The 16548-nt window shown below is 38.7% G+C and overlaps 3 protein-coding genes across 5 annotated transcripts in view; all 3 read right to left on the bottom strand.

The window, feature by feature from the left end:
- Positions 1-8344, bottom strand: part of npr3 (natriuretic peptide receptor 3) — a 28752-nt gene extending 20408 nt beyond the window's left edge. Inside the window, exon 1 of the mRNA XM_035164931.2 lies at positions 7285-8344. Coding sequence (XP_035020822.1) covers positions 7285-7936 — 652 coding nt within the window. The 5' untranslated portion in view covers positions 7937-8344. The remainder of the gene's footprint in view (positions 1-7284) is intronic.
- The window catches only part of zfr (zinc finger RNA binding protein), a 1162720-nt gene that overhangs the window by 83473 nt on the left and 1062699 nt on the right, over positions 1-16548 (bottom strand). The window lies entirely within an intron of this gene.
- The window catches only part of pdzd2 (PDZ domain containing 2), a 43061-nt gene continuing 39794 nt past the window's right edge, over positions 13282-16548 (bottom strand). For both annotated transcript variants that reach the window (XM_035166549.2, XM_035166551.2), the window contains exons 22-26: positions 15996-16113; positions 15772-15873; positions 14730-14991; positions 14384-14518; positions 13282-13782 (exon numbers count right to left, since the gene is read on the bottom strand). In XM_035166549.2, the coding sequence (XP_035022440.2) occupies positions 13631-13782; positions 14384-14518; positions 14730-14991; positions 15772-15873; positions 15996-16113 (769 nt within the window). In that variant the 3' untranslated portion in view covers positions 13282-13630. The remainder of the gene's footprint in view (positions 13783-14383; positions 14519-14729; positions 14992-15771; positions 15874-15995; positions 16114-16548) is intronic.

The raw sequence follows: 16548 nt of genomic DNA, 5'->3' as shown, positions 1-16548 counted from the left end.
ATCATGTGCATCAAATGTCACCTCTGTTCACATCTTCATGTTTGACAAGAAACTCTAACAACCTGCTGTCAATAGAAAACCAACCAACTGCAGTTTGATAACTAATCTGTGTCTGTCGTCCATTTTTAGCTCAGCTTTAGCTTTAAAGTTAGCAATTACAGCTGTAACAATACTTATCATGTGAATTTGGGAATATAGGAATGAAAATCTATTCCTGATTATTTATCCTTCCTGTTAACGTGTTTATTAAGTATTTCAAACAAATATAAATATGCTGGAAATCTCCCGGATTAACAGTTATCAAATGTATTGATTACACAGGGGTCCTGAACTCTCAGCTTGACAAACACTGCAGCAACAGATGCTAGTACAGAAAAAAGATGTTGATTCTTTAAAACAATACAGGAAGGATAGGATTGTTCCTTCCTACAAAAACCACTGTACTCGATATACATGGAAACTAAGGTCTCAAAATACAAAATAAGCGATGCATTAAGGCAACAACAAACAAAAAGAATCAAAAGATCAACTTACCTTATAATCTAAGCTTAAATTGTACTCAATTTGTGACTTTTCCCAAAACCATCACATGACATCAGATACGACATATCCCAGAATGGGAATCACACATTACTGTTTTATTAACTGTCAGGGACATCGTTTAAAACCTAAACCTTAGGAAAATGGCTTGAACAATAGGGTTGGGGGTGTATCCAAATTTTGACACCGTTAAACCTTCCCCACATTTGCCTGGGGTATACTGTATTACTGGGATTAATTAAAAATCACTTCACAAAGTGTTGGCTTGCATTCAGAAAAATAGCAAACATTATATACATAGGCCTATTAAAATGTAATATATAAATATATAAAATATACATAACAACAAAACATTTACAATGTTTACAACTTTTATTAACAACAAATATAAAACTGCAGTGCAAATACAGCAGAACAGAATGAAATTAACAACAAATTGTCTGGCATACTTCCAGACAAATAATAAACACAAATCAATTAAATTAAAACACAGCTCTGTCGCATCCAGTGCCTTTAGAAATATCAAATGATAAAAGTAACAATAACAATTACAGGCAGTAATGAAACTGTACATTGGGTTTAGGTGTATTCTGAGACCATGGCCAATACTGTACATCGGTTTATATTTAGAATGTAGATCAAATAAATTAAAAGACCAGCCCTAAAGCAGCCGTAATAGAAACAAAACAAGAAAAATAAGCATAATAGTAATTATAATAGCAGCATCCTGAGCCTATTTTGTCTTTTTCTCGCCGAGGCTAAAGGAAGGTGCATTTGCGCATCAAGTTGTGCAGCAAATCACTTTCTTATTTGGCCTCCAGCTTAGCAAGAATTCCAGCTTTTATTGACTTTGTTAACTTGACGTCCTCATCTGACACGTCTTCCCTGCAAAGCGGGAACTTGGGGACGAGAGAAGAGCTGGTCACATAGTTTTATCCAAACAAAACATAATATGATAAATATATTTTATTCCATGTTGTTCTATTCTATTAAGTCTGCAATTTCCTACTAATGATAATCAACACGCGTAATACAATGTGTTACTAATCTGCACTACATCTAGCCTACATTCATTAGACTATTTGTCTGTAGGCCTATAATAAATGGATGTAAGCTTACCGTAATAAGAATATGCTCTGGGAGTCCCAATTTCACTTGCTCCATGTGCAGTTCACTCTTTCCAGAGCCAGCTGTGTCCGAGGGTCAGCCCTGTTTTTTGCCTTTGGTCTTGTGTTGCATTTGTAACAGCCAAGTTTAGATTGTGACTGAAAAAATGAAGCCACAGACAATACAGGGTCCTGATTGCAACAGAAATGTTGGCAGTGTTGTCCGTGGTTATGGCTGAAAGTTTATTTTCATGAAGTTACCAGTGCTGTAGTGGATCTCTGAGCGCAGCAGCAAGATTGTCTGCTGAATGGCTTTCAGGAAGATAAGTTGTCAGGAGGCATTTTGATTAGGTGGAACGGTGTTGTATGTCAGGGACATACAGTATATGGCGTCATGCTAACTGACAATCAATAACTATCTGCCCCGCACAGCAGCACTTGAACCTTGTTTCTAACTTTTTTCTAAAAACCTGAAATGGTTATTTTCTATACAGGCAGCTCATACGGGGCATTTAGGGCCCAAATCATGTGCTTAAATTACTTTTTTTCTCCACCATTTCTGTTGCCCCCATTACAGTTGGTTGGGTAGACGTGGTTGTGAGCCTGGTTGGTGGTTGTGGTGGTCCTGCTTCAGTGTCAGCAGGAGGGCTTGAAATTGTTGAACTTGAGGCCAAACTCATCCTCGCTGTGTTTAGTATGCTATTGATTCTAAGATAGGCCATTAAATTAAAAGTGTTTCCATCTCTCGCTGTCATCGTCTTCATGCAAATTTTGCACACAGTTCCGTTGGTCTTCGCCGGCTCTCCCTTATCCTCTGGTCGGATTAATTAATGCTGCCAAATTGCAGAAGTTGTGGGGATTTTAGGCAGCAACTGGCATGATGTGCAGCTTGCCATGATTTTCTTTTTCTTGTGTGTCATGTCATGACATCATCTCCTAAATCAACATTTAAGAGAGACATTATAGGCTACTATTAACTAAAGCTCAACAACACAAACAGAGGGGCTGGACAAATACTCTTTATATAGGTATTAGTCCATATTAATAAATCGACGCATAAAGCATATGCAGGTTTTGGAGGAAGCAGTCCCCTTGACTTCTCAGTGTATCGAGAGGCTACACTTCTTTCCTCTCTCCCACTCTTTTCCCCCCACCTCTTCTCTCTTCCCCATTTTACTCTGCTAACCCCAAACGGTCGAGGCAGATGGCCACCCACATTGAGTTCAGTTCTAAAGGATTCATCAAGTTAATGAGGGAGTTTCTTCTGTCCACGGTCACCAGTGCTGCTTGTTTTGGGAACTGCTGGGTTTCTATATTTTGTAAGGTATATAATGTATATTGTAGGGCTTGGCGATATGACCTCAAATCAATATAACTTTTACCGCAAATACAATTAAAGAACAATTCTTTTATGCCGTTCCAGTCACTTTGACCTTGATGTCCTGTCTGTGCGCGTCACATATTACGTCTTGAGTTGTGTGTCGCATTTGAACTGCGTGTACTTTTTTTCTATCTGTTTAAATACACGTCTCATACAGTCTTGAGCGAATCAAACAAACACAAAGAAAATGTCAAGTACTGTAGATGTCAAGGACTGTACGTGTCCTAATAACTTCTGATTAGTGTTGATGTTTATTGTTATCGTGAGAAGGGAGGACATGCAGCAGGGTAATATAGCACTACGGGCTGCCACTGCAAAATGAACATAGAGAAAACCCGACAGTTTGTTAATGCACGCATTGGGAAAAGTTATAACCAATTTAACGAGCAAGATTTAACCAGTTAGAGGTTATGAATGTCGGTTTTGATACATTTGTGATTAATTGCCCAGCTCTAGTATCTTGTGATTTGGTGCTGTACAAATTAAACTGAATTGAATTTTACAGTGTAGAATTCTTTTAATATCACAATATAAGATACAATGTAGTCATTAAAGCTAAGGTTGATAAACCTGGAAAAGCTAGCAAGAGCAGGTCACACTAAAAACTGCAACCAAGACATTTTACAGTCATGTGAGGGGCACAGACTTTTTCTTTTTTTCCGCGGGGACAAAAAAGTGTTTCAAAAACTAATTAACAGCTCTACCTTTAAGCAGTGAGGATTATTTTCTAGTTTCACTAGAGCTGAGGAATTATCCCAATCATTTCTCATTTCGTGGTCTATTTCGGGATGTCTGCAATCTAATTTGATTTTCTTCAAAAGAAGTTACAAAGATCATCACTAATTTCCACCATCAATCTGGAGCACACACACACACACACACACACACACACACACACACACACACACACACACACACACACACACACACACACAACCATGGAACATTATGTTTACATACATTTTTTGGAGACAAGAAACCTAAACTTAATCTTGAGCTAACCCTAACCTTGATGTAACTCCCCAACACTGTTAGCTACTGATGTGATGAATATACAGAGTCCTGTGACAAATCTCCTGTTCGACCACATCCCAGAGGCGTTCTACTGGAGTCAGGTCTGGTGACTGTGGAGGTCACTGGATTTCACTGAACTTACTGTCATGTTCATGAAAACAGTTGGAGACTAACATGGAGCATTATCCTGCAGGAAATATTCACTAGAGGATGGTGTACTGTGGCCATAAAGGGAAGAACATGGTCATCTCAGCAATACTCAGATAGACAGTTCAGATCAAACCATGATTGACAGGTATTTAGCACCATAGTGTGACAAGTAAACATTAGTCATAGTCACACATCACACCACCACCAGCAGCCTGGACTGTTGACATTAGTAGTAGTAGTATATGGTAACTAGCAGCAGTGACCCCCAGTGCATCCATAATCAGATGGGCTCAGAGCTGCTGCTGTGATTATAAGGAAAAGCTTGGGATGCCAGTATACTGCAGATGTACACAACAGCTAGGGTAAACAAATAACCTAACTAATAACATGAACTTTTTAATTGTTTTCGGGGGCTTTGACAGTCAAGACAGTACAACAGCAGCTATGTATAGAGAATGACTTAATAATAAGATTTTGCAGAGTATGTTATAGTGTATGTTCATATTGTTCTTGAAAACCCAGCTTTCTGTGCTTGAATCTAGCTAAGGTTTACACTCTCTGTAGATCATCAAATCAGTCAAATTGTATTTTAACGGTCCATATTTACAAATCCCAATTTGCCTCACAGGGCTTAGCAAGGGGCAACATCCTCTGCCCTTAACCCTCAACTACAGTGAGGAAAAAACATAATCATGTATTGGAAATGTGCTAATGACAGTAATGAGGGCTGGAATTGTGCTGCACACTCACTTCTAATCTTAGAGATGCAACATCATGGTCAAATATGAAAGCTTGTAAATTGAAGATTGAAAATGTTTTATATATATGTACATTGTTTGATTAACATATGTACACATGCTAATCAAGCCCTGATACAACGTGCTGAAGTAAGCCTCTGCTCTCTAACACTGCTCAGTTGTGCTGAAAAGCTGTACAACCTTCAAACCTCCCAGTTAAGCACCTGACATGCCGGGAATACTAATTTCTCACCATCAGGTGCTCTTTGTGGCTCTTCAGCATTTAGCATGTATAATATATGCTAATTTATACAACAACCACTCCTGTGATATGAGGTGATGTAACCACAAACTGTTATGACCAGAGGACTGCAGTCAGCAAGCTGCTCATGAGTGCTGAGGAACGAACCTCCAAACACCCTCAACATACATTTATTTTCATTTGATTTGACTTTAAAATGGGAGAAACATGCTCTCAAATCAACAGCACTAGTGTAGTCATTTGGCTTGAACACAGCAAATCTACATGTACTTCTACATTAAACTACACTAGTAAGGTAGCCTACTAATTCACGCTGCACGATCTTATGTAAGAAGTTTAATATTCAAAATTAGTTCATGTTCAAGGCAAAAGTAATTCTGTTGCAGGGTCTCGCTTTTTTTCTCTAAAACATAATAAATATTTGCTCTGATGATGATGGGCATCTGTCAGGGTTTTTGATTGGATATCTCATGGGACATTTAAATCTGCCGTATATTCTACTCGTGGATTATTCATTTTAATAAACACATTCAGTTAGCTCATCTGAGAGACTGCCATCTGTCCAGACATTAACGGTATTGTATAAGAGCTGAGAGAGAGGACGTCCTGTTTTTCTCGCTGCCTGTCTACCAGCTACATGTCCACTAAAGAGTTTGAAGCACCTAACCCATGCAGCTCATCTCTGATGAGGTCTGTTCATGACTTGATGTTCCATGCCAGTCGCATGCAGGATGTTATGTAAGTGTGTGTTGGTGCTGAAGGGTGCAGGAGGAGCCCATCAATCAGTTTCCTCCTCAGTGTCAGCTCCTGTTACACGGGGGAACGATGATGTGGCTTGACCTTTAATTCAGAATGTGGTTTGGCTTTAATTGATTCAGTGGACAGTTGGGCTGCAGCTTGATTGTACGATTGTAGTTGATCTATCAAATATATATTTTCAATGATTTATTCAGCTATGCTTCATGTTAGGTGTTACCATTGCCCAAAGTGACATCTTATCACTGTTGATTTTGTGTTGTGTTGTGTTGGTTGGCTGAACAATCGATGTGTCAGTTTATAGAAAAGTAATCAGCAATCATTCATTTTCAGACATTGCCCGGTTCCAGCTCTTTAAAAGGGTCGATTTAGATTTAGATAAGGTACCTTTTTGCAAACCTGTGTAGTCATTACAGTTCATACTGGCCCTGAATAGATCATATCTTATAAATGTGATGGGTATCACTTACTCTCTTCTGAACAAAAAGCCTGAAGCTCAACTGAAGTTAATATGAGGCTTCAGCAGTCTGTGTTAATGATCATCGTAAATGAATGTGTTGAATCAAATATTTCCTCTGTATTCCCTGGGTAGTTTTTACCAGATGTGGAATAAGAACACACAAAGGCAAAATGGTACCAACTGTTTTGTATTAATGCACATATGGGTATATGATTATTATTATTGTAAAATATATTAAAATTGAAACATGTGTTTTCTTGTCAGGCTTGCTTCGTTTTATTTATTTTATTTTAAATTCCGATTAATCTCCTGAGAATTTTTCGGGTTTTTCCCTGGTGTTAAAACAGAGCTGATTCTTTTCAGGGGAATTCATCAGGAGTAATTCATTCTTGATAGTATCAGTGAATAACCAGTCAAATTAAGCCTTACTTGAGGAGTAGTAATTTGTCATATGGGATCATCTCCTTCATCCCATTGATGTTAAAGTGTTGGTCGCACAAAACAACTCCTTTGAAGACATTTTACTCGGCTAAGGAGCTTGTGATGGATATTTAGTCTTTGTAATATCATCAATACTTTGAGCTCAGATCATTTGACACTTGAACCAACACTGGTATAAAGTAAACACCACGCAGAGAAGAATAAATCAATGTACACTTTAGATGAGTCTCTTTTAATGATCAAGTGAAACTAACACTGACGTGTGAAACCACATTGTTATTTCATAACAGTCATATTAATACGGACACGGAGGCCTAAGTTGACACATTTGGAGATTTAGTTTTTTTGAAGCCTGGTGGAATACAGTATTTAGGTATGGACCACTTTACGTATATCATGGATTGAGGCCACAAAGGGAGTGCTGAGAAGTGCATTACCTTCAGTGTCATAGATGTGGTGGAGGATGTCCTCAGGGTCCAGGCGATCCTCCGGGGAAAAGGGGTAGATTTTGATGTTGAAGTCAATCATGTGATGATAGACTCCCTCCAAGGTGAAGTAGCAGTTCCGCTCCTGCTTGTCGTCCTCGTACACGAGCAGTGCGCTCCTCCAGGTGAAGTGCTCGAACATCGCGGTGAAGGTCTCTGCCATTTTCACGTAGGACGGGGCGATGCGGGTCAGGTGGGAGTATTCGCCGTTCTTGTTGCCGAAGGCGAGTGCCAGGGCACCTGCTGAGATCACCGGGATGTTCCAGTGCGATGCCAGCCTCACCAGCGCTGCAGCCTCATACTCACACACTGGACCCAGGATCAGATCCGGCATCTGCCCACACGACCTGTCCACCAGCAGTAACATGGCATCATTGGCACAGTCGGAGTTCTCAAAGTGGATGTTGAAGGTGAAGCCGGAGAACTCTGTCTGGAGCTGTCTTTGTGCGTAAAGGATCGCTGGAGCGACTCGTGCGTGTGAAAAAAGGTAGGAGTTATTTAGTGGCAAAAAGACCAACACATCTATGTCCTCGGTGATGGTGTTTGTCACAACTGGGTTTAGGACCATCAGAAAGTACACACACAGTGTGTTGAACTGTGGCATGATGCGACCTCCCAAGTCCCACTTGAGTGAAGTAAGAAAGTGTTGGAGGGATGTTCTTCAGATGTTTCTTTCCACAAGTTGGCTCCACTTGGCAGAGCAGCTGCAAACACAAAGCCCGCCGCCGTCACTAAATGCCTTAATAACTGTATTTGTCTGTTAAAGTAGCGAATCTGCCTGAATGTGCGTGTTTTATTCAGCTTTGAGAATGCCCCCGAAGCCTCCTGAACCTGCTCTAGATATTCTCTCCACAGTTCCTGCCAGGCACCGAGATCCTTCCAGCTCCGCCAGCAGCCACCACACACGCTGGCTCCGGCCTGGAGTTTTGAAGCATCTTCTCAGGATTATTCCTGCGTCATCGGAGCGCTGCCCACCTCCTTCTTAAAGCTACACTGCTGCTGAGCTCACAATGAGCCACTTCAACCCAGCTCCAGTCAGCGCACAGGTTTAATGGGAATTATGCCCCTGGAAGCCTGAAACAACTAACAGCATACAGAACTGTGAGATGTAGTTATTCATCTGTGCAGAGGATGAACAAATATAAGATCAATTATTGTAATGTGTTAAACATGAGAAAGATTATTGGTGTCAATTGGAGTGTGAAAAAACCCCGATGAAGTCCATCTGGGCTGTAATGTAATATTACTGACTGACTCTGCTCAAAAACACTGACTACAAGTTACATTTTCCATTTATAAGTGCTGGGACGTTTTGAGAAAGGTTTAATGTTGCCCAGTTAAGAATGCAGCGTGCTCATGAACATACTTGTACTCATAACGTAGTAACCGCAAGTGTTGTTTAATGCATGTATCTCTCATGTTGTTGGTATTAGTCGGTAGCCTCAATCTGAGCCCATGACAGGGGTGAAGGACACTAGTGGTAGTAGTAATTAGATAAGTAATTCATTTTGAAGAAGGCAAACATCCTCCAAGCATAGCCTCCTTGGTAGAACACATCTGTCAAACGGTCCACACAAAACAGCTATAATGGTAGAGATGTATATTTATATTACTTTGTATTTTATGTGACAGAAATATCACCCAAAGTCTCCTTTCCATACGCACATAGTAAACACTTTCTCTTCTATCCATCTGCACACTCATTATGCTCCAAGCATTTACAGAATACAGTGAATACACTGCTTCTACCCAGCATGTATCAACCACACTCTCATCAACAGATGATTGTTTCAGGGGAGTATTTGAGTGTGAGTATTTGATGCTGGGGATTTTTATGATATCACTTAATACTGACCCTTAATGCCAGAACTGTGTTTGATAAACTGGGTTAGTTCACTGTGGCTCCAGTTTCCCCTGCTTATCCCTCTGTTCAAGCTAAGATGTCTCATTAAATAAACATTTCTTCAAGATTTCATTATTTCATTCAAGTGTCAATAAAAAGTGGACTTTTATATAATACATAATTTAATATACTAATAAATACCATGCATATAAAACAGTTATTGTTATTATAACCGTAATAGGCTTGTTGAGCACCTCAGCGTCAAATCAACAGTGACTGTTAAGCCTCTTCTGCAGGAGCAAGTGTGAGAAACCTGCTTTGTGTCTGCCTCATCACCCACAGGGGACTGACGTCTTCTCTGGGGCACATTCTTTCACAGTAAATACCTAGCATGAAGTATTTGATCTCCTCTAGATGTTTCTGTTCCTAACTATAGATGTAATACAATTGGTAAGATGTTATAGTGTGTGCAACATGGTCACTCTCTCCTTCACTACGTTATGTTCAGTGATGACGTTTTTGTTTGTTGCCCATTTGTTTGAGGGTGTAAGGAGAACCACTGTGAGATTTGAACCAGTTCAACCAGAATGAAATCACGGACATTAAGTGGTGCTGTGGATTCACTCTGTGATATCACAGACAGCCTGTGGTTGTGTTTGACAGTTAAAGAAATATTTAGATCAGTTTCTTGCTTCCAGAGGCAGAAATACAACTACGAAAAACGTCTTAATTGAGGCTGCACTCCTTCATATTTTAGATGAATCAAATTGTGTAAGTCCACTCGTGACAACAGTCCACAGAGAATCAACAGTGCACTTCCTCTCAGCTATAACTCATTGTGTCAGTTTCTCTCTCATCAACTTTGTTTCCAGCAGCAGACAGCAGTGGAAGCCAGTGTGCACAGTGTGTTCGCCATAACAACAGCTTGTTATGCTGCCCCTAAGTGGCTAAAAAACTATAAATTCAGCTTGAGTTAAAAGGTATTTCAGCTAATTCTACTTGAGAGAAGCTAATTTGAAGTATTTTGTAAATTGTTGAGAATAAGTGAATCTATCGTTTTATTTTACAGGTTGCTATGTGTGAATCTTTAAAGTTAAATAAATTTAGTGAATTAAAAATCCAATATTTCGCTATTAATATGTACAGGAGTAAATGTGTAAAGTAGCCTAAAATGAAAATACTCAAGAACAATAAGAACTGAACTTACTTTGCATAACTTGAGCAAATACTTCAAATTTCCTTCCACCTTTGGTCTCTTTGTATGTGTTGTACCAACTACTTGTTCTGACATTGATGTCGTGAAGAGTTTTATTGTAAGCTTGTGTACTACACAGAGGTTCATTTTACAGAGTGACTGACTTCTGTGCAAAAAAAAAAAAAATATTCAACCTCAGCTCACATCCTCTGCTCAATTAGCAGCCTTGCACTTATCATGGCACATGAACATGTGTCACTAATGACTCACCTACCAAGTCTCTCAGAAGACACATTTTGTTTGCTGGCAAGTGGAGTGGAATTTGCTGACGTACATGCCAATGTTTTCCACAGCTCTCGTTACACTTAAATCATTAAATCATTACATGAAAAGGTAAGGTATTATACTGGATGTGAAGCACAATTCTGTGCTGTTTTTATCTGAAATGTCCAAATTACACCAGGGAGCACAACATGGGGATATTTTGCAATTATGTTCATTAAACTGAAATCAGCACCTTGTCATGTAATGACACATTTTAGCAGTGGAAGTGGCATGGTCTGTGGGAACTCAGTCTTATCATGGGAGAGAATTTTCTTATTGCTGCAATTCTGCTATGTTTATGTCCCTTCAAATCATCTGTGCAGATTGTCCAGACTTAAAGCCTTTGTTTGTTTCCCTCTTATTTGGTACTTGTTCAGTAATTACTATACCATTTTAATGTTTAATGATGTGTGCATGTACTCTAGATGGCCAAAGGTATCATGTCAAACTACGACCATGTCTTTAAAGAAATGGTTTTCATTTTGTGGAAAAGCTTTACTGGTGTCTTGACCTCAATCCTTCCCGTCATCTTTGGGATCAATCAATCAATCAAATTTTATTTGCATAGCCCATATTCACAAATAACAATTTGCCTCATAGGGCACAACAAGGTGCGACATCCTCTGCCCCTAACCCCTTAACAAGAGTAAGGAAAGAGGACTGCACATTGGTGGAGCTCTTAAAAAACTGAAATATGTATGGAGTATCATTTGAATCCAGCTACAGACCTGTTACTGTACATGTTCTTTTCCTCCCATGCTTTTGCAAAAAGGCTAAAAAACATCCACTTAATTACCCATGTATAATTAGATGGTTAGCTGTTATTAACAGAACTGCATCATCACTAAGATTACAACATGGCTGTTAAAATTCCTGAAGAGTATATTGTTTCCGTCTGACAGTGAAGACATTTGGCAGAAAAAGTTGAATGAATTTAGTACAGCAATAAAACCAGAGTCTGTAAAATGTTTGTCATGCACATAAAATTTAAAATTAATGAATTCAAAGCATCTTAAAAATGTGCTGCAATTAAGCTTATAAGCTAAGTCATGCATTGTGTACAAAAAAAGCCTATGGACGTTCTTTGAAATGTATATGTTCACTGAATCAGGGCAGGTTTACAAAGACATCCACACACAGTCTGTCACTTACATAACTCATTTTATGTACCTCATCTGGTTTTATTTCCTTTAAACACACTTTGTAAAAATGTTAAGAAATGTGCTATATAAATGAAATATAGTATTTATATATCTATTGTATACATTTATTAACCTCCACTGGAAGTAACCACTGTCCACACTGAAACTGGTCAGTATATTCAGATACATTTTCTCTTTTACCGTACACACTGCATACATTGTAAATCATGAATTCATCATGTGTCAGGGGTGACTTGTTTTTGTTTATGTCAACAGTGTTCCTCTCACTGTCTGTCAGGAGATGATAGAATGACTTTTCTTAAATGCTGTCAAAGGTGACAGAACTTAAACAACACTGTGCATGAATCTTTTGTGTAGCGGAGATAAGGTTTCATAAACATGAAGAAAAGGATTTGTTCCAAGCGACACTTCACTAACAGACCAAACGAACTGATTTCTTTTGGGCTGTCTGTGTTCTTTTACTGACATCTAGTGGTCACTTCTTACACATACGCTCACGGTGTTGGCTCAATTCATGAATTAGTATTATTCAAAACAATATAAAAAAAAATACCAATATGATCAAAGATACCCTTTGATCATATTGGTATTTTTTCTCACTCTAGCTGAGTGTTTATGTAATGCTAATAAGTCATTTTGTGGCAAATTTCCTGTTTAATGATTATCGAAAAGTCAAAGTGGAAAATTCTGTTTACAGTGTGTATTACACCCTCTTAAAGAGATATTAAAAACATATCCTTTTTTATTGGGTTGTTTTGGTATATTTCTCATATAGTACACTATCAATCAATCAATCAATCAATCAAATTTTATTTGTATAGCCCATATTCACAAATCACAATTTGTCTCATAGGGCTTTAACAATCCAACATCCATATGCTCACACAATGATGCTCACACATTTATTTTGGAGGCCAGTGACACAAAAACTTGAAGCATGAATGAAATGTTTTGAGTGAGTTCTAGCTTTTTACAGCCTTGCAACAGAATTGTGATGTCACAACGAACAACAAACAGTTGTGACAATTTGACTTACAATGTTTAAACAATTTCATAGTTGAATAGTTGAAACTAAGATTGCCCTGAGAACTGAGAATGAATAAACTGTAATTTAAATGTGTACATGAAACAGAATAAGGATTAGGTAGCCTAAAGTTTACTGCATTGGGTTTTTGCAGCAGTATTGTAAACATCATAATCTTTTAGCTTATCTTCTGTAATGCTGCCTGGGCCAAGATGCTCTTACCCAGTTACAGGTAGTACAACTCTGCAGTAACATTACCCACTATGAGCTCATACAGGAAACTACTACACCAGACTAAGGTACTGTTGAGTTATTTGGGAGAATTTACACATACTTCACCCCACTGAACAATTGTTATCTCACAAGTTATTATGCATACCACAAACAAGCCCAGCCATTGGTCTTTTCACATAGTGACTTTATTTTAAGAAAGCACAACCAAGAACCATATTTTATAATTCCAAAGTAAATCTACTGTAAACAAACTGCACTTCCCATCTGAAATAAATCATAATTCAGCATTATACACCACAATAATAAGAGGTCAATCAAATTTGACCTATTTATAGTACAAACACAGGTAACAAGACAAAACGCAAAATTTCAAATGGAGTCCATCAGAAAATTTGTAGAAAAGTGAAAAAAATGTGTCCTGCTTTCTGCTGCTCATCCATACCCTGTTTTAAAGGAAGCTTCACATTGTCCCTTCTCAGGAGGTTTCCATATTTTGTTCATTACAGTCAGGTCATCTACTTGCGAATGAGAAGTTGGTTGGGTCCGTCATTTGTGGCTTTGATGATTTTCCAGGCATCATGGTGCATGAGGCCTTCCAGAGAACAGCCATTGATAGATAGGACCTCATCGCCAACTTCGATAAGCCCCGACAGCTCTGCAGCGCCTCCTGTTGTGGAGAAGCACAGCAGTCCAGCTTAAAGGGATGGTTCACCCAGAAATGAAAATTCACTCATCTTCTCACCCCATGCCAAAGGGGTGTGTGTGAAGTGTTTGAGTTCAGAAAACACTTTTGGAGTTTCAGGGGTAAACAGTGCTATTTGTAGCAGTGATCTAGTGATAGAAAGTGATGGAGCTGCCACTAGGTTTTGCATGATTGATTGATTGGTTGCAAATCTTAAGAGGGTGGGAACTATCTAGTATGAGTCTGAGGACAGACACCAGAGAAGTGTAGAACAGACAAAAAGACATGAGTATTTTGGTTTTGTCCCTGTCTGGGTCTATTTGGTAACTGTGTTAGCTCTGTGCACAGTTGTTAACACAAAGATTGGATCAAAAGTCATAAGGTTTAGTGGTTATAAATAACATAAACAACATCATTTAACGAATACTGTGTAATATGAATCATAGGAGGTCCACAGCCTGTGGACCACAGGTATACTCCAGTCCACTGGGAATGGGCCTACACACATTACATCACTTTGTTTGATTCTTGATGAGTATTTACCTTCATCATGGACTTTCTATGAGACTTATAGAGGAAATTTCACCTTTAAAGATGCGTTTGACAGTGAGAGGCCTGTCTCCATGACTTGAAGACTTCCCCCCATCCAGACTGAAGCCCAGGCCAGCAGAGGTCTTATGAAGCTCCACCATTAAAGCACCATCTTGACCACCATTCAACACTGAGAGATATTCAACACAATTACAGAAGTGAAATATAATATATGAATTATTCAGTTCTTCAATCTGCCACCTCACCTCTAGATGCTACTTAATTCTAGTCTTTGTAAAAAATTGCGACTGTTTACGACTGGCGCTATCACTGGAACAACAAGAGCTGCTTATAAGGTTTGTGGATATTTATATGGTCATAGATGCAAGTCTTGGACTAACCTGCCCCGGCTTCCAAAGACTTCCTGGGAGAATGCACACTGTTTGTCTGGCTGACCGAGTCACGTCTGTCAGAGAGACTCAGTTCACTGTCTCTCCAAATGACTACTAAGGCTTGACTGGTCAGCCTGGCCTGGTGAAGACAGGACACAGCCTCTCCATGGGTTTTACCCTCCAGACTTGTGCCGTTTATGGATAGAATGCTGTCGCCTCTCTGGATCGTGCCTTCGAGGCTAGCTGCACCTTTGGTGAAGACCCGGTGAACCTGGACACAAAGTTTTAGTATCTGTTACAGTACCACCCCTGACTGCCCACAGATATTGGCAAAAACTTTTCTAACACAACCAATCATGTCTCTACATTATTTTCAAAACTAACATTAATCATCATTTATCATTTATCTTTTTTTTTTTTATATAAAAGCAGTTGTGAACAATAAATATTGTAAGAATCACTCAAATTAATGGGAGTATTGGGTATTCAGCTGCAACATGCAACTTCACCACTTTATGTCAAAAAATGCTACACACTGCAACTTTAAACAGAGAAGAGTGTTTGTTTAAATTGGTTTAATCACGTTATATCGTTGGGTTTAAGATGTCTTTTGCATGGGAGACTTGAGGACAGCAAGAGAAAGAAAGATAAACATAACCAGACATAATACAAGAGCACTCACAGAATAAGAGATAATCACAGACATCCCTAAATAGATTTGAGCTAAAAATCTAATCAGCCAGTAAACTACGAAAAAATAAAATGTCAAATTCTATGTAATTCATTCCATTTCTAAGGTGTCAAATTCAGAGGACTAAGTATAGTTAAATATGACATGTGCTCTCATGAGCAGTGACTAAATTTAATAAATAATAAAATATAATAAAAATGACAGAATGAAGTTTTCTTGCTGCTTGTGGGCATTGTTTTTCAAATATACACAGTGATGAGTACAGCAGATTATAAGCACAAAGCACAAGGATAAATTATGAATGAGAATGAACATATTTACAGTACATTAAATTCCTGAGGATTTATATACTGTACTTACAGTTATTGCCTTCTGCTCAAGGTCAACTCCACCAGCAATACTAAAACCAAGCCCTGAGCCCTCTTCTTTACTCAGGACCACAAGCTGAGTTTTGACATTAACCTGCAGAGAGTTCAGACAGATTTAACATGACAAAGGGATTTATACGGAATATAGGACTGAAACTACAGAGTCTAAGGAATCTGTAAAAGATTAAATGACATAAGTCAGTGGTGTGATGTTACCTCAGAGAGGGCCCTGGCCTCCTGAAGCAGGGACAACACGTATGATCTAGCAGTCGGGGAAAGCAACAGTGTTTGCAGCTTACACTGACTCACAGGAGAAGTACTCAGCTCCTTTAAACTGCGGACAAAAGGAGTCAAAATGAACACACTAACACACTAACACATTTTTTCCCCCCATAGAAATGGATACAATAAAAAGAGGCACAGCTAAAACAGGTCAAAAGATAATTCTTACTTTATGCTTTTGTTTTATAATCTAGTTCAGATGACTGAAATATTTCTACAATAATATATTCGATTACCATACCATTATGAAACGACAACCAAACAAACCAAAAGCAAACCCAATATATGGTGTATCCATAAATGTATGGTAGTCAGTTGGAGATACCAAAATGCAGTTTATTACTTTCAACTATATGCACAGGTCTGTTAAAGAAAAATACACTCCTCATCATGAACTCAAGTCTCACAGAATGTGATTTGAGGTTGGTTCACAGATTGTGATGAAACGTATTGAAATACATACACAGTAGTTATGTGACCACTCCCC

The sequence above is a fragment of the Hippoglossus stenolepis genome, chromosome 9, assembly GCF_022539355.2.
Source record: "Hippoglossus stenolepis isolate QCI-W04-F060 chromosome 9, HSTE1.2, whole genome shotgun sequence".
Taxonomy (NCBI): domain Eukaryota; kingdom Metazoa; phylum Chordata; class Actinopteri; order Pleuronectiformes; family Pleuronectidae; genus Hippoglossus; species Hippoglossus stenolepis.
Note: the sequence above shows the minus strand (reverse complement) of the source record. Positions and strands in the feature narration are given on the sequence as shown.